The 24305-nt window shown below is 46.0% G+C and overlaps 1 protein-coding gene across 7 annotated transcripts in view; it reads right to left on the reverse strand.

Annotated features, from left to right (window-relative positions):
* Rai14 (retinoic acid induced 14) overlaps window positions 1-24305 on the reverse strand; it is a 151922-nt gene that overhangs the window by 48278 nt on the left and 79339 nt on the right. For all 7 annotated transcript variants that reach the window (XM_021183346.2, XM_021183351.2, XM_021183345.2 and 4 more), the window contains one exon: window positions 13952-14082. In XM_021183346.2, the coding sequence (XP_021039005.1) occupies window positions 13952-14082 (131 nt within the window). The remainder of the gene's footprint in view (window positions 1-13951; window positions 14083-24305) is intronic.

Consider the following 24305-nt stretch of genomic DNA (forward strand, 5'->3'; position numbering starts at 1 on the left):
AAAAAAAAAAAAAAAAAAAAAAAACCTATCTCATAGCTATGTCCCACAAAAAAGGAATCGCTAGAGTGTCATGCTACATTGTAACAGGGCCTGTTCAGTTCTGCTTCCGCGGCTCAGCCCAGCCCTCAGCAGCGATGTAACCAGAAGACACAAACAAGCAGGCTCAGGCTCAGGCTCAGGCTGCTTTCATCCTGTGATGCTTACAGTACTTGGGATGCTTCAGCTTTTGACAGCTGGACCGAGCCCAAGCTTTCAGTACTCACCGCTCCACTGCTCTCTCTCAGCTTCCCTCTCTTGCTCCCCACCCCTCCACCTGACCCCCACCCCCTGGTGAGAAGTCAATTCATTGGTGATGACCCAAGCATCAAGCAGCAACTCCTGGCAGCCTGAGTATGGGAATGACAGCGGAGGCAAGGGTGGCCCTGTGAGAGGTTAGAGGTCTAGGCAGCACACTGTCAGCCAATTTGTAGCTACATGGTGATGGCTGACATTTAGTTTAAAGTAACCATATGACATCACCACCACCAATAGCAGGTAATCTACCAACACACTAGAGTATGGATTCTAATTTGTTGGTTGGGCTGTTCTTTAAAAAGCAAACATTAAACCAAAAACTGGAAGCATTTCGTCAAAAGCAAACATAGTCAGCTCCCTGTGCACCTTAGGGGTGTCGGGACTCTTGGATAGATGGGAACACAATCCCAGCCCTGAAGCAAGGAGCCAGCAAAAGGGGTTTCCCTTCTGGCAAAACCAGTCAGTGAGATGAGAAACTTCCCTGAAACAAAGGTCTCAGGACCAAGATTAGATATTTCTTCATCAGAAGGAGACTTGCGCTGCGATTCAAAGCCCATGAGTTTCGGTTTGGCAAGATACACGGAAAGAGTAAACATACACCTTTTCATTCTTGATTACCAGGTGAAATGTCTATCAGAAGTAAAAATGTTCTCGGAGCTACTTCCAGGAGACCAACTTTCCAGGCTTTCTCATTTATAGAAAATCTTCCTCAAACTCAACTCCTTTGTCTCTTACAATGTGGGCTCTCACATGGTTGAGCCACTATGAGACTTTAACATCTCCCCTGACTCTGGCACCAACAGATTAAATTACAAATTAAGCAGACAGCCAACACTCAAACAGAGGAAACCACATTCCCCAAATCCTCCGAACACTGGTTCCATCCAACCCAGGATCCAAGTATTCCCAGTGGCAGAAAGGGTAAGTCAAATCTCTTCATTAGACAAAGACACGGGGGTTCAAAGAAGCCAGGGAATACACAGAAGACCAGGATGTGAACTCACTGCCCTAATGGCTTTTTCTTTGAGACAGGGTCCAGGTATGCAACATAGGTTGGCCTCGAATTCACAGCAACCCTCTTGTTTAGCTTTCTGCGTGCTGGGGTTGCAGGCTTGCCTCTACACCTGGCTCTCTGCCCTAATGCTGGGGTAAGCATTCTCCCTCTGCCCTGTGGTCAGTAACAGGCCCAGGCCCAGCTCCTGATGGAAACCAGCTTTGCACAGTTGCTGAGAGCCAAGCATTTCAGTTTTGCAGCAGGAACCTCACATCCCTGACCACCTAAACTTGCTTCCATTTTTCCTTGTATGCGTTTTAGAAGATGCCATTGTGGAGAGAGAAAAATTAAGTCATTGTAGGGAAACCCAGGAAAGTTAAGTCTTTTTATTATGATTTCATCCAAAGTCTTGGCCATGGAGCAGAAAGCTGTGTGTGGGACACCCTGGCTCCCTCTCCTCAGCCTCAGCTTCTGTCACTCTCCCTAGGCACTGGGCTCCAGTCCACTGGCTCGCACCACCCACCTCAGAGTCTTGCTTTGCCACACTGGGAGAGCCAGTATGCCAGGCAAGTTCAGCAGTCTGCTCTGTGCTGCCTCTCCCTGGCTTAGTCAGAGTGGTGCCCGCCCTCTTCACTTTCCTCACTGCACCTGACAATCCTCTGAGGGCCTCTGCTTCTGTCCATCTCTCCTGTCAGACCCTACACTGACAGGATGGAAGCTCCAGCTTGCTTTCTTCAGCTTCCCCAGCACACAGCAGTGTTGTCTAGTTTTGGCTTTTTTTTTTTTTTTTTTTTAAGGTATATAAATTTTCCCCTTTGGTTTTGTTTTGTGCCTTTCTCAAGTCTAGGTCCAGGAATGAACTGGCATAACTATAAGTTATTGTCTGGTTGGAACACGTGTTCTTGAGAAAGAAACGGTGTCTTTGGACTGAGGGTTATTTTGCTTCCTAGCCCAGGTGCACGGTGGTTTCTAGCAAAGTCTTAGGGCCACCACCAGCAGCAGCAAAGGACAAGGCAGAAAAGCAAGTACTAAGGGTCTTACCCAGCAGGCGAGGGTGATTTTGATATACATTTGGTTTTTAGGGTCAATGGCATGGCATAAAGAACATGAACTACACATTGTTTCAGTTTCAACCCTACCTTTTCTTACCATTTAAGGTTTGGCCTGGGTCACTACATGAATGCCGAAAAGAGGTCATGAAGTCTAAAAAACTAGAAGGAGACAGACCCACAGGTTTAGGGGCACCCATGAGTCACTCAAATTCATTCACCTTATGCTACACACATCTGGGCCCACAAGCCTTTTCAGTTCTAAAACCGCATCTCGAACGCAACCCAAATGTTTTATGGCACGGGCTTATTTTAACATCGAAATCTTAGGCCACTGAGCTCAAATGGGGCTGGGCCTGTGGATCGTCCTTCCACGAGAGATAAAAGGTCCCTTCCAGGACAGTCTTGCTTAACAGCTTCAGTTATAAAAGACCCTGGAAAACCAAGTTACTCTCTGCCAGAGGGGCTGTAACTCCATTGGCCCAAAAGAAAAACCGCTACAGCATGAACTGCCACTACTAACTGGCTTTCCTCGGTTTTAAAAACAATTTAATCATGTGTGTGTGTGTGTTGCCAATATACAAGTGCCATGTTGGGGGGGGACCTCAAAGGGCCACCTCAGGTGTTGGTCCTTGCTGTCCACCTTATCTAATTGTCTCTTTGTTGTTCACTGCTGCATACAGTAGGCTAGCTGGCCCTCCAACTTCCAGTCTCTTCTCCCTATCTCTCTATGGGAGTGCTAAGATTATAGAGATGTGTGTCACCATGCCAAGTTTTTATATAGGATCTGGGGACTCAACGCTAGGTCTTCACTCTTGCATGGCAAAGCGCTCTGTCTACTGAGTCATCTGCCCAGCCCGATGTCCTCAACTTTATAGACCAGTATAATGCCACCACGGGTCATGTTTCTTCCAGAAATCCATGGAGCAGACTGAAAAATGGAAACTTCTGTTGCCTCCTGACAGGCATAAAAAAAGGGGGGAAGCATATAAAAACAGTGTTGCAGCAGTTTGATTGTGGTATGTCTTGCCTAAAGCTCAAATTGAAAGTGCCAGATCACTAGGTGAAAATCACGGAGCCTTTAAGGAAAGGTAGGGCCTGTCTGGTAGAAGTTACTAAGAGGGTATACACTTTCCTCGGTCTGCGATGAGGTAAGGGGGGTCTCTGCTGTTCTTTCTCACTGCCATCGATGGAGCCATAGTTCATCCTGCAGCACGCTTCCCACCAGGACACACTGACACAGACACTTCTATCCCTTGTTCCCAATAGGTGTTTTGTCACAGAAAGAAGGAAAGTAATTACCATAGCTATGAGTGTTGGCTTTTAAGTGTCCAGGGTTGCTATTAATTGTAGCCAGAAGTAGTAATTCTGGGGCTGGGTGTCCTGGGGTCTGGGCCAGGAGCGTGGAAACAGAAATGAAAGATTATTTATTCTAAAGCTAAGAAACCCTACAGGGCAGGGGTGTAGCTCATGGGCATAGATAGCACTTGCTTGGTATGTGTGAGGCCCTGGGGGCTGGGAGTGGGTAGGGGGTGGAATCCTTGGTTAGAGCAAAACACATCCCTAGACTCGAGTACCTAGAACGCACAACAGGTGATGTGTACTAAGGCTAGAGTTTCCGGGTTTCTTTCTGAGTTCTTCCTGTGATGTTTGTCCCAGGATGAGGGGGACCATCAGAAGAGAGATGCTGAGGAAAGCTGAAAGGGAGTGATAAATGAACTGTGGTAAACACAAGACACAGGGCAAAGTGCTTTGTCTCGTATGTCAACCAACAGTCCCTTAGTTGGCTCTAACCCTGGCAGTTTAATACTGAAACAAGATAAATTCAGCCCTTTGGGAACTCCGTGGAGGTTACACACAAGGGGTGGCATGCGGGAGAGAATCTGGAGACACTACCTCAGTCAGTGTCTAACTCATTGGGATGAGTTTTGAGGGTCGCTGGCACTTTGTAAGGATGCGTATGTGTGAAGGACAGGCACTCGCTTGTGAACACATTAGCCTTGACCCCTGAACTGCTCCGTTGCTGCTCAGCGTGAGAACCTCTTGCTCCAGATGCCCTCTTTCCTGTGAGTGATTGAAGGTCACTGACTGTGTGCTCAACAGCTCCATCCCCACCCTCCCTGCCCGGCTCTGCTCTCTACCAGAGTGACCGACTTTCCCAGGAACTCTCTGACCCCTGCACTATGGGTAGCTTCAGCCTTAGGAGGCACTGAGAGCCAGCCAGGAGAGGGAGGCCGGCCAGAGAGCCTGGCAACAATTACACACGGCCATCTTTAAAGTTCTTCGTTTGCTACACTTAGCCAATTTGATTGTGTTTCGAGACAGGGTCTGGTTATGTACCCTAAGCTCGCCACAAATTTGTAGGAATCCCCCTGTCGCTGTCACTCTAGGTGTTAGATGACAGGTATGATGATTGCTTATGAAACCCAACTTCGCAAACAGCTCTAAAACAGTATTTTAATCAGTGTGTTCTGACTTCCAAATCCATTCTAGTTATATCTCTCCCCTATTGACTATGTCTTCGTTTACAGCATAATTTTTCAAACAAAATGGCATGGTGCTTTAACATACATTTCCCTGGTATATAACTTTAACTGATTTACCTACCAGAAGACAAAATTAATTTAATGTGAATACAAGGACTACATACTACCAAATATGGTGTGTGTGTGTTTATGTGTATATGAACTAAGAAAAAAATTCCCATGTCCCCCACGGGCTTCCTCACCCCCACCTGTAACTTGCCAGGATTGACATTAATTAGGAAACCTAATTTAGGAGATGCGACTGTCCCTGTGGAGTGTGTCCTATTTGGTGTTTTGCTAATTGGACTGACCACCTGAAACCATGTAGGACGATCAAAACTGCCTCCCACCCAGACTGTGTTTGTATTATGTGGTAGTTTGAATGAGATCTCCTGTGTTTTCCCATGCCTTTCACTTACGTGGTTCCCTGTTGCAAGATTTTCCCTGTCCAATTACATTAGGGCAGCAGGAGGCCTGGGACTAGACCAGGGAGAAGGGAGGCGGAGCTAAGAGTTGGAGAGACAGCATGTCAAGAGAGAAGAGAGGAGGCAAAATGGAGGCAGACATGAACCAGCATGGCTGTAACCAGTCACAGGTAGTTATATCATAAGGTTGGAATAACTGGGATAAAGCCAATGGCAGAGAGGGAAGCAGTGGCTCCAGGGACAAGCGAGCTAGACGCTGTCGTGGCTAGCTGAGCAGAGTTACTAGCAGGAGCACGGGATTGAGGTCCAGCCCCACAGAGTTGGCGGGTTGAGAGAAACAGGAGTGCGGGTTCTTTTTATATTTCCTGCAACAGTTCCCAGTTGATGATGCTATTTGGGAAGGTTTCGGGGGCACAACCTTGCTGCTGAAGGCAGCAGGACACTGGGGCAAGCTTTAAGATTTCCCTGTGTGCTCTCTGGTTTCTGTTTGTGAACTGAGATGCTAGCTCTCAGTTACTTCTCCAGCACCATGCCTGCCTGCCTGCCTGCCTGCCTGCCTGCCTGCTTGCCTGCTGCCACTTTGCTGCTGTGATACTGATGGTATTTAGTCCTTCTGGAACCATAAGTTCTTGCCCCACCCAAACTCTTCCGTAGGATGCCTCAGGAACCGTGCCTTATCACGGCGATAGAAAAACATCTGCGAGGAAGATTCCATGACCCTATTACTTTTGTATCCTTCAGGACTCTAAAAGCCAAGTTTGGCTACCAACTTGGGGAATGGTCCCCGTCCCCCCCCCCCCCATTAGCAGCAACTTTTCCTTATAGTCGTTATTGCTCTGGAGGGCAGAGATTCCCTTAGACCTTTCCCTTTTACAAGCTTAGCTGGCTGGGCTCTTGCTCTGAGCCAGCAGCCTTCCCACTAGGCCCGTGCAGGTTTCCTTAAAGGTGCTGATCTCGGCAGCTACAGCCTCTCTCAGGCACCAACACTTGCTGGGGACATGCAGCTTGGTGGTTTCCTTCTGCTCTCCAAACTGTAGGGTTTTGTTTTGCTTTGTTTAGGTATTTCTTTTGCCCCATTTGCTCTACCTCATTGGAGACCTGCACACAAGTGTTACTAATAACCCTGAACAAAGTCAGCATGAAGCTGTCTTGAAATAGTCTCTGATTTCTGCCAAAAAAAAAAAAAAAAAATAGTTCATTACCTTTTATCTTAGCCTCAGGCAAGTTCTTAGGATGAGGACAGAAAACAGCCAAAGAATCACAAGAAGAGTCTCTAGCCCTGTGGCTGACACTGTTCCCCCTTGATCTGGGCCCCTCCCCCCCCCCCAGTCACGTACATCTCAGCACACTGACTTTCTAGCGTCTAGCAGGATGGCTTATTAAGCCCTGCTTAGCGTTCTACTGTTTTTCTAGTTCAAAATCCCAATTTTTTCCACATTCCACCAAAAAAGTAGCATGGTCAGTCAAGTCAGTCCCACAGTGAAGAGTTCTCAGAGGCCTAAACACTGCAAACATCACCCACTGACAAGTTTCGCCTTTTACCTCTCTGCTTTGCTAAAAACCACTAGATTACATCCCTGAAGCCACTTCCTCCTCCTAAGGCTGAACCACCAAGGTCCAGCAATCAAAAGCTCCCTTTGGTTCATCGAATTAGCATGCCTGATTCAAATTAAACACCTCACCCACACATGGGGTTTCCCCCTTTCCCTATGAGCCATGACTGTCTCCTTTCTATCCAGAGGCAGTCCTTTGTCCCCTGGGGGCAAATATACCTTTTTCTCCCTTGTTCCCTTCCCCTTCTCTCTCATCTTCTATCCTCTGTCTCTGACTCTCAGTTCCTGCCCTTTGTCCTCTCCGGGGAAAGAAATCTCCTTTGTGCTGAAAGCCTGACCTTGGTGTGCACTGTGTCAACTCTCCACACAGTCTACTTCCAGGTCCTAATTTCTGTCTTAGTTACTCTTCTATTGTGATAAAACATCATGACCAAAGCAACTCTAGAAGGAAGACACAGGAGTTCAGAAAGTTAGACACAGGAGTCCAGGAAGAAGGTGGTAGTCAGACATGGCTGCTAGAGCAGCAGCTGAGAGCTCACATCTTGAACCACAAACAGAAAACACATAAAAAGGTGTGCATCTTTTTGAGATAACGAAGCCCATCCACTGTGGCACACTTCCTCATCCTCCCCAAACAGTCACCAATGGGAAGCCAAGTATTTAGATGCCTGACACTTATGGGGGATGTACTGGCTAGTTTTGTGTCAACTTGACACATCTGGAGTTATCACAGAGAAAGGAGCTTCAGTTGAGGAAATGCCTCCATGAGATCCAACTGTAAGGCATTTTCTCAATTAGTGATCGAGGGGGAAAGGCCCCTTGTGGGTGGGACAATCTCTGGGCTGGTAATCTTGGTTCTATAAGAGAGTAGGCTGAGCAAGCCAGGGGAGGCAAGCCAGTAAAGAACATCCCTCCATGGCCTCTGCATCAGCTCCTGCTTCCTGACCTGCTTGAGTTCCAGTCCTGACTTCCTTGGTGATGAACCGCAGCATGGAAGTGTAAGCCAAATAAACCCTTTCCTCCCCAACTTGCTTCTTGGTCATGATGTTTGTGCAGGAATAGAAACCCTAAAGACAGGGGACATCACCGTCACCCAGACACTGCTAGTTACCTGTTGCCTCTGTCACAAAAATGCCTTTCAGGAAACCTGGGAGGTAAAAATCCTTTTTGATCATTTTACATGTATGAGTGCTTGTCTACATGTATATCTGTGTACCAGATGCAGGCCCAATGCCTGCAGAATCCAGAAGAAGATGTCAAATCCTCTAGAACTGGAGTTATAGACAGGTGTGAACTGCCCTGTGACTCCTGGGCACCACACCTAGGTCCTCAGCAAGAACAGGTGCTCTTTCCCAGTGAGCCAGTGCTCAGTCCAAGGAAGGAAAATCTTAGCCCATGTCTCAGGAGCTCAGGCTTTGGTTGCTAACCCCATGCACTGAGGTAGGAATGAGTGGCAGAGGCCGTTCTTTGGGGGTCAAAATCCCCAGGGTGGGATTATAAGAAAAAGCATGCTTCAGTAGCTACTCCTGCCAACTGGGCTCTACCGCCTGCCTCTCACCCTCTAATGAAAGTCAAGTGGAGAGGTGGGGTTAAGTGTCAAATGGGACTCCAGATGGATTCACTCACTTTTAAAAATGGATGCAGGGGCAGGAGCTATGGTGCTCAGAGGTTAAGAGCACTAATTGCTCTTGCAGAGGACCCAGGTTCAATTCCCAATAACTACATGATGGGTCACATGATCTGGAACTCCATTTCCAAGGTTCCTGTGCCCTCTTTTGACCTACATGGGCACCAGGCATACACATGATGGATGTACATACACACCTACAGGCAAAATACTCATATACACAAAAATCAATTTAAAAATTGTGTTAAGACAGTAGAGTATGTAGACCTGTCAGCTGTCGACAGAAAGCAGAGGCTATGAATCAGGGGATAAGGAATACCACAACTTGGGCTCCAAGTTCTTGAGCAGCTTCAGAGAGAAACACTTGGTCCACAGAATCTATCACTACCTAAGACCGACCTTCAAAAGGAAGCTATACAAAGTAACTCTGCAGAGAGGGGCGGAGGCTGCAATCAAGTACTGTTCGTAACTATTTAGATAATTTACAAGTCCTCTGCAAGAAGAACTAGACAAGGCTGGTCACATGGTGTCACTTCATTTCTCAGACAGAACTGCTGGTACCAACTCTCTAACGCAGCCCTACTCTGAGCAAACAGAAAGGCAGAGGGTGGAAAAGGTCACCGGCCAGAGAAGTGCCTTACTGTACTGGCGTGCAGAGCTCAAAAGCGCCTTCTCTACATGCCACTTCCATGGTTGTTTAAAAATATTTTCACGAGTTTTTGCTTTCGGGGCCAAAGAGATCAGGTTTCTAAAATGTGGACTACACACTCCTCTTCTCCCTCCCTCTCTCCCTCCCTCCATCTCTCTCTCTCTCCCCCCCCCCCCCCCCCCCCCCGCCCCCTGCACCCCTTTCTGTCTGTAAGGTCTATATGCCCTAGTGAGTATTTGTTCAAATACTATGGTCCCAGTAGTGATTTTATTTAGTCTGGTTGTTCCTAAGACAAACACACATAACTTTAATTAAAGGCATATCCAACACAGGGGAAAGCATCTTGAAGCAATTAGGCTCTTCCCCCGTAAGGTTTCGGGGTCCTGTCATCCCTCTGCTTCCCTACCTCCCCATGGAAAGAGCCCAGATGGGGCGGAGGAAAGCCAAGTCTAATTCCACAAACAGCCTGGAGCGGTAACTTTCTGCCCTGCTCTATTCTATTTCGTCTTCTTCCCGCCAAGTCACCACTCCTATTTTACCCTTTCCTAAATGAATTCCAGCCGTTCGACCGCTTTTACGTTTTTTTGGGTTTTGTTTTTTTTTTAAACTCCTCTGTGATCAGTGTCAGAGGAAGAAAATTTCTGACAGTTTCTCTTCTCGCCATGGACGACAGGGGATACTCAGGAAGAGATGAAAAAGTTTTGGGAATTTCCAAGCCACCCATCTGGTCTTGGGATATGGAAGTTTCTGGAGAATGTCTGGGCAATGGCTGCCTTGACCACCGCATTCTTGGGAATTCTGGGCTTGCTGAACATCTGGATAATACAAGCTGGGAGCTTTTCTATTGAAACTGCCCGAGCAGCAGGGGTACGGGAATAGAAGCTTTTCCAGAGTTGATATTCCCCTGGGTCCCAAGTTAATTCTCCACCCCTAGGTAATTTATCGATGAAGCATTATAAGCAAAAAAAAAAAAAAAAAAGGTTTTCTCTACAGCAAGCACAGCAAATGGTTCTTTTGTGCCTACAACACAGGGAAAGGCTAACTCAACAAAAATGGCATGACCCTTGCCGTGTAGGAGTTTTATTACTGCATGAGATTCAGATCCTTTGGAAAGCTGGGCTTTCCTTAGTGGAAGTGTCACTAGTGTCACTTCTGCTCCTGTTCTTTCAGAACCATCAAACGCACCTGGAAGATCCTGGGCAGATCCATCAACGTCTGGACTTAAGAAGAGGTAGGGACAGGTAGGAGAAGAGGTCACATAGAGAGACAATGTTTACATAGTGGAGAGATGCCCTTGAATGACCACAACAAGACTCTGCACTCAGGCACAATCCCTTACCCTGAACGCGCTCTACAAGAGGGTTCTGCAGCCTCATTTTGCCGTGGAACTATATACAAGGCAGAAAATGAGGCCAAGCATGAACAAGGACATGATTTCCAAGTTCATGATGCGGCCTTATTCTTCAGAGAGAGAGGCAAAGCACCTCTTACAGTGGACACCAGTGACCTCTATAGGCTCCACGAGGCTGGTCCAGCCAAGGGCTGCAGCTGAAGGGACAAGGCTATAACAGAAGCCTCGATGTGAACATTGTTACAGGATGCTAAAGTGACATGGAAGATGGTTTCTCGGTCTCTTCGCCTAACCTCGATGTGAATATTGCAACCATTGGGTTGGACTAGAAATATAAGGCCAGATAAGACTTAATTCCACCATGCCTTTAAATCTTAAATTCTTACTGTTACCAGTTAATAAGCTCAGTCCTCACATACGTATCCTGAGCAGGAAAAGGAAGTGTTGACAGATGACGACGTATGGAAAAATCCCGCACTGGAAAAGGGATCGCCTTTCTTTCATTAGTTCTTCGAACTTTTTATGTAAGGATCTTTAACTGGGAGAACAAAGTTGACTTCCAAGTAGGAGTGCCTTGGGAGAGCGAGATAGGGACAGCCTTGCTTTTATCATCTGCAAAATGGAAGCAGGGGTTTCCAGGCCACTTCTATGTACCGTACGAGAACAGAATGAACTCTGGCATAGATGGACCCTGAGCACACATACTAAGTGAAGAAGCTAGAGGCTACATACATAACTCCATTTACATGAAATATTCAGAAGATGCAAACACAGAGAGCTTGCACACTCAATAATTGTCAGGGGGAGAGGTTGGGAATGACTACCTGGTGAGAACGAATTTTCCTTGGGGACGACGAACCTCATTGTGAAACTGAAATGTAGATCTTAAAATCATTAACATGCTTAGTTTTATGTGATGTGCCTTCTGCTACAATAGAAAAGAGAGACTAGACCATGGTCATCTTCACCATCTATTCTAAACAGAATAAATAGGAAATAAGGAAAAAATTTCATAAGGTATTCCCGCCTGTGTCTAAGTTGCAAATTAGCAATTTTTTTTTTTCATTTTAGTGAGTGTTGTCTTGGTGCTGACAGGAGCCTGATATAGCTGTCTCCTGAGAGGCTCTGCCATTGCCTGACAAATACAGAGGTTCATGCTCTCAGCCAACCATTGGACTGAGCACAGGGTCCCCAATGCTGGAACTAGAGAAAGGACCCAAGGAGCTGAAGGGATTTGCAGCCCCATAGGAAGAACAATATGAACCAACCAGTACCCCCCAGAGCTCCCAGGGACTAAACCACTAACCAAAGAGTACACATGGAGGAACCCATGGCTCCAGCCGCATATGTAACAGAGGATGGCCTTGTGGGACATCAATGGGAGGAGAAGTCCTTGGTCCTGACAAGGCTTAATGCTCCAATGTATGGGGAATGCCAGGACAGGGAAATGGGAGTGGGAGGGTTGGTGAGCAGGAGGAGGGGGAAGGGGATAGAGGGTTTTCAGAGGGGAAAAGAGGGAAGGGGATAACATTCGAAATGTAAATAAAGAAAGTATCTAATAAGCCGGGCGTAGTGGCACATGCCTTTAATCCCAGCACTTGGGAGGCAGAAGCAGGTGGATTTCTGAGTTCGAGGCCAGCCTGGTCTACAAAATGAGTTCCAGGACAGCCAGGGCTATACAGAGAAACCCTGTCTTGAAAAACCAAAAAAATAAAACCAAAAAAGAAAAAGAAAGAAAGTATCTAATAATAATAATAAAAGCCATCATAAGCACTTATCTTGTCTTCCCCTGGGATGACTATAAAAGGCTGTCTTATTGCAGACACCGGGTCACAAGGAGTAGGTGCAGAAAGGCTGTGGTAGATTAGCACAAAAGGCACCATCTCTCACCAGAAATGTCAGGACAAAAGAATAGACTTCTGGGGGGTGGCGGGGGGGGGGGAGGAAGGTGCAGAGTCAGGACAGCTTTTTAAAGCACCCGAGGCAATTCCAGTGCAGAGGCTCCCTCGGCTGAGAGCCACTAGTCTGGGGACAAGTGGCTTGGGAATTCTGGGCTTGCTGAACATCTGGATAATACAAGCTGGGAGCTTTTCTATTGAAACTGCCCGAGCAGCAGGGGTACGGGAATAGAAGCTTTTCTATTTCTATTTTCTTTCTCACTCTCTAGAGTGAGAAAGAAGAAACCATTTCTTGAATGTCTCCTATGAGGGAGGACTGTGCTAGCTTGTACCTACAACCATGGGCCATCCATTTTCTCTTGACCCTTTACTTACCATCAACACATCACAGCCTCTGGGAAGAGGCTCTACCTCTACGGAACAGAAGATGAGGACAAATACCCCATTTGCTTTACCTAAACTCAAAGGAAAGTGAAGATTTATAAAAAGGGGCCAGGCAATGAGGACATGGGGCTCTGTAAGAGCCATATGGCCTTTGCTGTAATTATCCAGCTCTACCTTTGTCGTCCAGGGGCAGCCATGGACCAGGACTTAACGAACAGCAAGCATCGTGCCATGTTGGCTAGCTCCGTAATAAATGTAGTATTTCTGGAAGTTCTCAGAAAAGTGTCCCAGCCACCAACTGGAGAAGCCAGCCAATAACAACCCCACACCTACACTTCTTTTCAGAACTGCTGGAATCTCTGGCGATAGACACTACTGGCACACAAGCAGCTTCTCCTGAGGACACCCAAAGTGAGGCCCAGTCAGGAATCACCATGAGGCTCAGTGGCACACACCATTAGTCCCAGCAACTAGGATTCAGAGGGAGGCACATATCTGTGAGTTCAAGGCCAGTATGGTCAACATAGTTGAGTTCCATGACAGCCAGGAGGAGTACAGTGAGTCCTTGTCTTAACAAGAATGAAACAAAGTAAGGCTCAAGGATTAGGAGGTCATAAGTATAATAAAGGCCACATGAGAGGCCTCATTGGAGGTGGCTCCAACGTTACTAATCTCAATTCCCCGCCCCCTCTGGTAAGCAGGAATTTGAGGCATACAAACACAAAGCAAAAATCTTCCTATAGCTCTCACGCAACCACGACCTCTGCTAAAGGGTGGCTTACTGAATTACAAGCAGCAAGGTTTGAAAGCTGTGCTGTTCCTTCTCTAGGGGAGAATTTATTTCCCGTCTGCCAACCGCTCGCAACCCTGGTGCTATTTGTTCTCTGGTGCAATTGTTGGTTGGTTGTTTCCAGGAACAGCTAATGGCCACGAGGGGAAAGTTCAGCGTATAATTTGGAGTTGGATGGGAAAGGAAACAGACCCAGACATGTTTTAGCATGGGGTTAGGAAGAAGTCAGCACTAGTTTTTTTTTTTTTTTGAAGGCCCCCAAAGCCTTGGTCAAACTCCCCTTGATGAGTAAGTCAGTATTTCGGGGTTTGTTTTTTGTTTCTTACAGTGTTGGCGACGGAACCCAGAGCAGCAGGCACACTACCACGGACACGCTCCCCACCCTTAACAAGCCAGTATTATCCTCTCTTACGCGGTCTTGCCCTCGCTGTCGTGCTTCGTGGCGCTGGCCCCTTTCTTGCCCAGCAGCGAGGCCACCTTCTCAGCATCTCCGTTCTCCACAGCCTGCAGCAGACGGTCATCATTCTTGTTCCACTCGTTTGTCTGTGGGGCAAAAGGTAGAGAGAGGTAGAGGGATGAGCAACAGCAGCCATGGCCAGCATCAAACCCTGCTCAAAGCAAGCAGCTTTCAAAACCGCCTTCCACTTCACCGTGGGAACAACCAAGAAGGCTTAGCTCTCCCAAAGAAAGCATCTACAGTTGGATGAAATAGCAGCCATCAGCAAACTCCAACAAAGGGTCCCTTCCTTCAGGTACCCTTCAGAAGACGAAGCAATGTAGGACTGTGGGGCCAGCTTACTCATTAGCTAACGGCTAGCTAAGCTTGGCAGCCGGTGCCTGAGAACGCAGGCCTTTGACCTAGTGCACAGTTCACTCAAGGGCACGGTGAAACCAAACCAAACCAAACCGGCCGACAGTTCAAGGTTACCAAGAGCTTAAACATGAGTTCTTCCTTCTGGCCTGTGTACCAGGCCTCGATTCTCTGAGCTGTTCAGACTACTGACTCTATCCACAAAAAGTGTCTCTGACCAAGTTAGTGCACATCAAACAGTCAGTGCAATTGAGGAACTGAATTCCTAAAACTCTGAGGAACCAGTAGTAAGTCCCGCATGGAAAAGCACAACCCGGTATGATCACTTCCTATTATATTTTTATTTAAGTTTGTCTGAGCAATGGTCCTCCCCTTCCTGCCGCAACAGTTTATTAACAAACGCAGAATCAGGTGTCACCTCGACTACAACCCAAGCTTCCCATCGAAGCGAAGACAACAGCTCGTGGTGAGGACACCAGAATTCATTACCAGCCTAAGTCTTGTGTCACTTAACTGCAGCACAGGCTAAGAAACACAGAGCGGTGGCTTTCTCCCAGAGTTCATTTTATAAACAAGAAAATGCTTCACTGAAGCACACTTAGGGTCAGTGACCTCTAGCTATATAATCTTGAGACGGAAAAGTATGGTCCTGTAAAATCCTTCCCTAACCTAAACCGACTAAACTAAAACTGGATAGGGCCGGTCAGAAGAATGTGAAATCTTTAATGGGACTAAAAGTACTTAAGCTGGGCAAGGCCACATGAAAGAATTTTCTGTCCCTTGATGCTGCTCCAGTGAAAAACCTGATGGTGAGGGTTTCCTAAATCAGTTCCAGGCGGACCTCTGGGGAAGATGTAGCAAGAAAGGGCCCCTTCCTATACAGCAAGGGCACTTGCCTGAGGGCTGAAGGGACCCTGATCTTGGCTCTCTGAGCCTCTTTGAGCAAATGAAGCAAAGAGAAGATGGATTTTCCAAGGTGAATGGTCAATAATCTGCAACACCATTCATTCTGTAAATGCTGCACACGCACACGGGGCGCGTGGTGGCCAGGGGTACATGGCTCATACACAGCAGGGAGCTTGAGAGTTTGAAGGGGGCTGGGGAGAGGGCTCAGCAGTTGGGAGCACTGACTGCTCTTCCAGAGGTCCTGAGTTGGTCCCAGCAACCACATGGTGGCTCACAGCCATCCGTGGTGAGATCTGATGCCCTCTTCTGGTGTGTCTGAAGACAGTGTACTGATATATAATAAATAAATAAATAAATAAATCTTTAAAAAGAAAAGTTTGAATGGAGGAAGCATTCAGAGCAAACTGAAAGGCAGAGCTGGAAAAGTTGCCCCTGACTTTTTTCTAAAGTTCCTCTTCCTCAGGAAGCCCGTCCTTATTCATAGGTACCTCCACATTCTTCCCTCCGCCATGCATGAGAAGCATCCTGAGGCCGTTGCTCTTAGCAACCTAGAAGCTAATCCCTAGCTCTAACCCTAAGTCTTCTGTCCCTCCACCATTAACAGAAAAGACACCAGCAGGCAGGCGTTCAGGTTTAACAGACCGAATGCCTGGCTTAGTGTAAAGGCACACTCGGGGCTCTGGTCACAAGTCCTTCTTACTGGAAATTACAATAAAAACAACGGAAGCCCCTGCTTTAGAACACTCCTGTCAACCACCACTTACATGTAGGCCAACTTCTAAAGCTGACCAGGGCCCCGCAGGCTCTCAGGACCTTCCCGGTGACCTCTCTCTCTGCATCTCTGCTCTGCTGTGTCCTCTGGGGCCACCTACTCAGCTCACTGAGGCCTACTGTCTAGACGAGATGAAGTATGGCATCCTGCTTTGGCTGGGGAGGGGGTGTCTGGCTTGTTCGTTTCATCCCCAATCTTCAGTTCCCTGAAGACTCTGAGCTGCAGCCTTTGTTTCTTACATCCCTGGAGCCTGGGGAACGCTCAGTATGCGCCCCCTACTGACTAACCTAAATCTCTCTTGACTTAGCAAATATTTGCGCTGTCATAATAAAATTCTTTCATTCTCTTGCAAACAATTAAATCATTTGTCGGTCTTTTTAAAAATACATTTACAGCCTGGATGAATCCGACTTCCTTAGCTTTTCCACAAGAAGGCTGGCTTTCCAAGATTTTTAATTGTATATACTTTCCCTAAATTTCTTCATGACTAAGATGCCAAACCTCATAAATTCACTCGAGGTGAACCCAGTGTCTCCCTCATGAGAACCACTCTATTGACTCCTGGTTCCATTCTAAAGATTCTGACCCAGCATTTAAGGTGGTTCCCAGGAATTCTTTAGGTCCAACAACTACTCTCACCGATCCCATTGAGGGACATTCAAAATCTATGTCAAGGCTGGCTAGAGAATTTGAAGCAATTTTGTCCTCCACAAGGAATTCCTTAATAGGAATGGGATAGGAAAATGAGAGAAATTCTCCATTCTAGCGCTGCTATGTTACCTCCCACAAAAGCTCAGTGAACATTAGGCCTTCATTCAGGGATGCGTGATCAATTCGTCCATCAGATCTACTGCAGAATGTTAACAGAACCGCTCAAAAGAGACAAAATTTATAAATGGCCCACATATCCAAAAAGGTTATTACAGTACAGTCAACAAGAGGAGGCTCAAGGAAACCAGAGTGAACATCACGGACGGTTGGTTATCAGAAACAAAGGCTGAGCAAAGTCAAGTTCAACACGCAAATGATTATGTGCATGTAAAGAGAAATTTGGGAGATATGGAACCGCACTGTGCAGAAATGGGGTAAAAGTCAGGATCGTGGTTAGGAGCTAGGGTGAGAAAGGGATGTGTGGGAATACACAGAGGCCCCAGGCTGTTCTGCAACCTGGCTAGTGGCTCTGCAGACACTCACTTGGTAGCTACCTGATCATTATAGATCTACCTATATAACTCTATATCTATATAAGTAGATCTATAGGCATAGGTAGGTATAACTATTTACCTATATAACTACACACCTATATAGATTTATCTATATCTATAGATCTACCTATATAAGTCTATACCTGTATAAGTAGATCTATAGGTAGGTATAACTATATACGTATATAACTACATACCTATATAGATAGATCTATAGATATGTATATATGTAAGATATTCACATATATTTCTCTCCAGGTAATTAATAAATCACATTTCTCTTTTTCTCTCTCCCATATACAGAACACAGTGTGGGTCGGAGCCTGTTTAAGTTGACACTGGATCCAGTATGTTTGGGTGGACACTTTCCCACCTATTTCTTTTATGTCTACTATGAAGACAAACCTGCTGCCAAAACCTGGCTCTTAATCTTCTGCAAGATTCATAACCCCACACAGTGATGACGCTGGCAGATTCATGCACATACACAGAAAACATGCATGTGCTTTCAGAGTCTCACTGAGCTGACCATGCCAGTCTTGCCCTTGATCTGATTCCAGGGCAGCCTTAACCTTGTGTTCCTCCTCCGCTAGCCTGTGCGCTGGCTGGGCAATGGGTCTATACCATCACTCTGAGCTTATTACTCTTGAACTAGATGATCTGCCCTGTTCCTGGTTAGCTAATACTCCATAAATCTTTTAACATCTACAACAAGCATCTACTTGTACAGCTACAATCTGACAGTCCATTATGGATAGAGAGCCAGCTAACGCCTTAATGCAAACTTTCTACTAGGTTCCTTGGAAATCACACTTTAAGGGACCCCAGAGAAAGCTTCCTGGACATGAAATTATTTTATTGAATGTGGCTTCCCTTTTCCAGGAGACTGTTTAAACAGACATTATTTCAACAGAGCAGGAGGCCACATTTGCAAGTTCAGGAAGCCATATGTTACACTCCAGAGACATGTGTAATGTGTCAGCTATGAAGGCCTGCATGTGGGAAAGCCAGAGTTTAGCCTCAATGGGGGCTCCTGACACTCCTGCTCATATATCACAAAGGAGATTTTCAGTGGCTAGCCAGTAAGTCTCCTAGCTATCAAATCATTTCCAAATGACACCTACTTGCTCACAGCTCTTTCCGTGGCCTCTGAAAGCTCCGACTGTCTCCATCCAGGGGAGCAAACAGAATGTCACCGTGATGAAAGCTGGGACTTTGGCAACCAACATCTGCCCTTGGCCAGACATGGCATTTTTTTTTTTTTTTAAATTTTGGTTTAATCATGGAAAACTGAAAAACCAGTAGAAATCCAGTGGTCACAGACATCTGGCCAACGGGTGGGCTTGAGTTTTGAAATATATCAAGCCCAAGCAAAGTAGTCCATTGGCACAGAAGTGAGCCAGGAAGAAAAAAAAAAAAAAGATAGTTTCTTGGAGTCATTAAGAGAGATGCTGAAGCCCAAACCATTGCAAACTGAAGTGACTCTTGGATGGATCTCCTGGAGCAGCCATCAGAGGAAACCTATTTGAGAGATTATGCTTAGAAAGGTTTCATTTTTCCCTCCAGTTTATGGAGAAGACCAGATTGCTTTGCCAATAAAACCAGCAAGGCAAAGGTAGAAGGCAGACAGTGTTTTTACTGGAAAGGTTTCAGAGTCACGCTATCCAGAAAAAAACAAAACAAAACAAAACAAAGAACGGCACATACTTTAAAACTTTAAGATCAGGCAATAAACAGGCAAGCTTCCTGGTCCTAACTAGTTTTCCCCTAAAGTTTCACTGTAATAGCCAGTACTTGGTAACGCCTACCAACTAGATGTAATGTGATCAAGAGCATACAGATGTTTGTTAGACAGATAAGAGACAAGCCCTATCATTTGTTCAGTCGTCCAACAAGTGGTTTTTTTTTTGGGGGGGGGAGGGATTTCGAGACAGGGTTTCTCTGTATAGCCCTGGCTGTCCTGGAACTCACTTTGTAGACCAGGCTGGCCTTGAACTCAGAAATCCACCTGCCTCTGCCTCCCTAGTGCTGGGATTAAAGGCGTGCACCACCACGCCTGGCCAAACAAGTGTTTATTTAGCTCCTTTTACAGGAGCAGCATAGCCTTTACTGGCTTTTCTGTGACTTTGCAAAGCTAAATTCTAACATCACCAGGAGCATGCCAACAATAAGAGCTAGTGTCTCCTAAGGTGCGTGAAACGTGGAGCCAGCCACATAGAAAGGAGAGAACTCTCAATCAGGCAAGCCTATTTCTGGACCAGATGGTGAACCAGACCATGCAGGGAGTGATGCTCAGGTCAATGAAGGAGAGTCATGGTGAAAGATGCAGGTGTATTCAGCAGATGGTGTAGCCATGGGTGGAGGATGCAGGTGCACTCAGTAGATGGTGTAGACAGGAGTTGATCCACATAAAGCCTTAAAAGACTGCTCTCTTTATCATTCATGGAAAGCCTAGATTACTAGTACCTCATGGCATAAATATCTGACTTCCCTCCTACCGCAGGAAGCCCAGTACTTTCATGAAGACCTTCCCACCTATGTGTATTGACTCTGAGGCAGCAGCTGAGATGTCCACTTAGGAATGGGTTTGCCCTCCCTACATTTCATTGAAAGTTATTCACACACCAAGGTTACACTGTGTCTGCCATTCACCCCCGTAATCTGTCACCCTCCCATTTTCTGAACTACACCATGGTTCCCAAAGCCTTTCCAAGTGCTGATCGCTATGTTATGGACATAAGATAATTATAAACACCTCCTTCCAAGACCAGGCACGTCATTCTGCCAACAGACTTCAACATATAATTGCTCCGGGAGGCGCCACTCCCTGGGCTTGAGTCCTGGACTGTGCAAAAATGGAGAAGAGAAGCGGAGAGTACAAATAGGCACGGATTCACTCTTTCTCCACTCTTGACGGTGGATATGAGTGCTTCAAGTTCCCGACTTCCTACCCACCCTGGGATGGTATACTGTATTTCTGACCTATGACCCGAATAAAGGTTCTCCTTAAGGGGTTCTGTTGGTGCCGTCGTCACAGTAGCAGCCATCACAGTTGCAGTCATTTTTCTTTCCTCTGCATTGTACGCCACGGTGAATGGGCCCCTTTTCTACCGTCTTCTGTCTTAGGCAGCGATTATACCTACATTCTCCAGCATACCACACTACCATAGCACATCAGGGTTAAAACGCAGCATTTAAATGCATTGGGGGTTGGAGGGTGGAGGTGTAATGCTTGCCTAGCAACTGGGTTTGACCCCAAGTGCTGCAAATAAATAAACTCATGCAACATGTAATTGCATGGAGATTAACCTAAGTCTACAAATAGGAAAACCAATTCTACCTTTCAAAGAGGAAATTCGTTCCTTCTAATTCAATGGTCTCAACTATTCATTTATTTACATTCATACTGACATGAAGAGATGAAATCTAAGGTTAGCAATTATGTTTAGTCCTGGGAATAGAAAGATGGGATAAAATAATCTTGTCTTTCAGGGAGCCCCCAGGCTTTGAGGGCAGAAACACACCCAGAAACTGTCAAGTTTCTATGAACACACAGAGAGAATATTACTTCCCACCTAAAAAACCTAAAAAAATGGTAAGCTAGGAACTTCACTACTTTAGGATATAATATCAACAATAATTCTATGAGGCCAGTAATATTCGCAGCTCATTTTAGCCATAAGGAAACTAGGGCACAGAAAGATTCCTGGACTTGGATAATGCCATCCCATTCACAGTACAGGTGATGTTCTTAAGAGAAGGAAGTGATAGCTCAACAGAAAGGAAAAGAGAGAAAGGACTTTTACAATGAAAGGGGATGAAGCAGATGCCGAGACTAAGGCAGGGAGTCACTCGGTGGAGGATGAAGAGCAAAAGGGAGCACGAGGATTTCCGACAAGATGGCCTGGGAGGAGGTGGACTCACGTAGGTGATAGATGTTTAAGAGGGGTGTGTTTGCCTCTGAGATACAGAGAGGGTCAGAGAGGCAGAGGTATGGGCTTGGAATACCTTGGAGAAGGAGAAGCCAAAGCAAGCAGAATCAGTGGTGAGTTACACACACACACACACACACACACACACACACACACACACGTTCCCAAGAGCTCATGGGGAAAGGAGAATAGAGAACTTTGTGAATTGGGGAAAGGAGGTTTTCAGGCAGCCCTGAAAGTCTGACTGGGAGCAGAAGTTGTAACAGTATGAAGAGCTCTATGGTAACGCCAGATGATGCTTTCTTGGAAGACCAAACAGCACAGAAGCAATGGGTCATTCATCCTGAGCAGAGGCTGACTGCAGTCCACCATAAGCTCTGCAGCACCCACGCACCTCTCTGATCTGTTCCATGCTTGGGCTCAATCCCTGGGCCAAGCACTGTGCTTAGCTGGGTTCAAATCCTGGCCCTAAATTCATTCAGCTTTGTGCATTGCAATTTCCCAAAGTGTAAAACACAGTTGCTCACAACACACTTGACGTATTGATGGATGGATTCCATAATGCCACTGGATAGACCTATTTAGCCAATGTGCAATGAATCACCCTACTAAAATAGAACCGACTATGTTTGGATTCTAGACAACATTCCAAGGCTTTAGGTCATTATTCCAACTTTCTATACATTCTGCAACAGGGGCTGGGCTAGGAGCCTTAGAATTCATTAAGTAATTAAGTAGTCAAAATACTATGTATGTTCATATGTATGTATGTATGCATGCATGTGTGTATGTGTGTGTGTGTGTGTGTGTGTGTGTATGCCCAATAGTGAGTGATCTCAGATGTTATCTGCTTATTATTCTAGTAGTGCTGGGATCTGAACCTGGGACTTTTACGTACTAGGCAAGCTCATCTGTGTCCCCACATCCTGAGGTTAACTTTAAGTAGTCTGGATATTTTAATAGATGTGAGACGAAAGATACTATTGACTTCCTTATAACCAAACACTTATAGTTCTTAAGAAAGGGCATATCTAGCCGGGCGGTGGTGGCGCACGCCTTTAATCCCAGCACTTGGGAGGCAGAGGCAGGCGGATTTCTGAGTTCGAGGCCAGCCTGGTCTACAAAGTGAGTTCCAGGATAGCCAGGGCTACACAGAGAAACCCTGTCTCAAAAAAAAAAAAAAAAAAAAAAAAAAAAAAAGAAAAGAAAGGGCATATCTGCTGTAGCCTTTCTATACTCCAGTAATAGCAGCCCAAAATAAACTCCAATATCCATCCACAGGAGGAAAAAAAAAATCTAGTTCCAAGAAATTACCTCTGCCTGACACTAAAGGCAGAGGTCAATGCTGATTAGCAGCACAGGTAACAGGTAAGCTGGCCACTATCCGCCCATCTGCTCTGTCCCTGGCCTCAGAAGAGCCTCTGTATAGATGGCCCTCTGACATCACTATCACCCCAGGCCCCAGAGTGGACACAGGGCCTCCCAGGCAGGCCCAAGAAAGCCCAGCTCTTCAATAGCACAGTTCTGAGAGCAACAGAGAAAGGGAAGCTGGAGATGCTGGCAGAGGTGGAGAGCTCGGGAAAACCTATGGAAGTTCTTAGGTGCTAAGCTGGACCCCTCCAGAGCCCCACACAGATCCTTGCCTTACGTTTTATGATTCTCGCTGATAACTGGCCACAAACAATAACCGCCTACAGGGAGAAAGGTCTAAACAAACAAAGCCAGAGCTTTACTGTAGGTCCTGGGCCATGGATTTTGACCATTCTCTAATATAAGTGTGGGGCATCCAACACTTGACGGCTTGTTTTAAAACCAGTGGGTTTACTGGACCATTAAAAGCAATGGAATAACTTAAAATAATAACACTTTTGGAATTTGGAGCTCTATGTTCTAGGACATACAACTTACTATATCTTACTATAAAAATGACTTCTATGGAAAGCCATTATGTGTTCAGCTAGTTGTGTCCCTTAAGGACAGGCATTGTGGCTTTTCCATCTTACCTCAGGTACCTTGAGCAAGGGTACAATGGCAGAGATGAGCAGACGCTTATATGGTGGATGAGTGAAAAACTCAGCAGTCCGCTGATCTTCTAATAAAAATATTGAAAGAAATCCATCCTCAAGTCTGTCCTAAGATAGTCTCCCCTCCTGCCCACTGCAACGATTTGAATGTTATTATATTGATATGTTCATCCTGGCAGCTCCCTCATACTATGCAGCAACTGGCTCCTCTGTCAACATGAAACTAAACTCTTAACAGGGGAAAACCAGAGTTCCGATGTCATTCTGAAACATTCTGAAAAGCTGTCTAACGCTACAAGGTCAGGACCCTGAAGTCAGCCTCCCTGGGATCCATCTGCTGGCTCCATCCTGTGACTTGGGCAAGTTCTGTTATGAGAATAAAAGACAATAAGAGTAACCTCTATTTGGGGGCTGTTGTGAGAACTAAACAGATCCAATAGGAAAGTGCTAGCTAATTTGGTCATTACTCATAGTCCCAAAGGAAATTCCATTGTTATTTTAAATAATAGCCCTTTTTCTCTAGGCTTAGTGGATACGAACGCTCACAATGAACACCCACAGACCCAGAGTCAGATCTGCTGATGGGCATTAGCAGAGGAGAGATCCTGCTGATGGCTTGCAAGCTGAGAAGCTTATGCGTGCTGCTTGCACAGAGAATCCATCGCTACTTCCTAAGCTGCTGAAGTGGTGTGAACTTTGGGAGGATTCATGAAAGTCTTGACAGTTTTAAATGATTCATTATTTCCCCGGTAAAATGAACTTAATATTAATTAAGGGACAATTTGCATCTCCACAGGAAATAATGGAAGGATATACCAGATCTAGAAACTGTGGGATGTATCTTGCAGTTTTAGGTCCAATGGGACAAATTTGAAAAAAGGCCACTAGACATCGAAGGCTAACAAATTGTATTCTTGTCTGCCAAGAAAATCCCTGGGGGGGAAAAGCCAAAAAAGAAGAAAGTGCACGCGAACATACCCTTCCCTATAGAAATGTGTGCTGTAAGAAATAACACAATTCCTAAGAAAAGCTCCAGTCACCTGAAGGAAGACGAGGTCGCTGAAATAAAATACACTTGCTCAGAAAACCAAGTGGGTGTTCAACCAGAAAAAAAAA

The sequence above is a fragment of the Mus caroli genome, chromosome 15 (genome assembly GCF_900094665.2).
Source record: "Mus caroli chromosome 15, CAROLI_EIJ_v1.1, whole genome shotgun sequence".
Taxonomy (NCBI): Eukaryota; Metazoa; Chordata; class Mammalia; order Rodentia; family Muridae; genus Mus; species Mus caroli.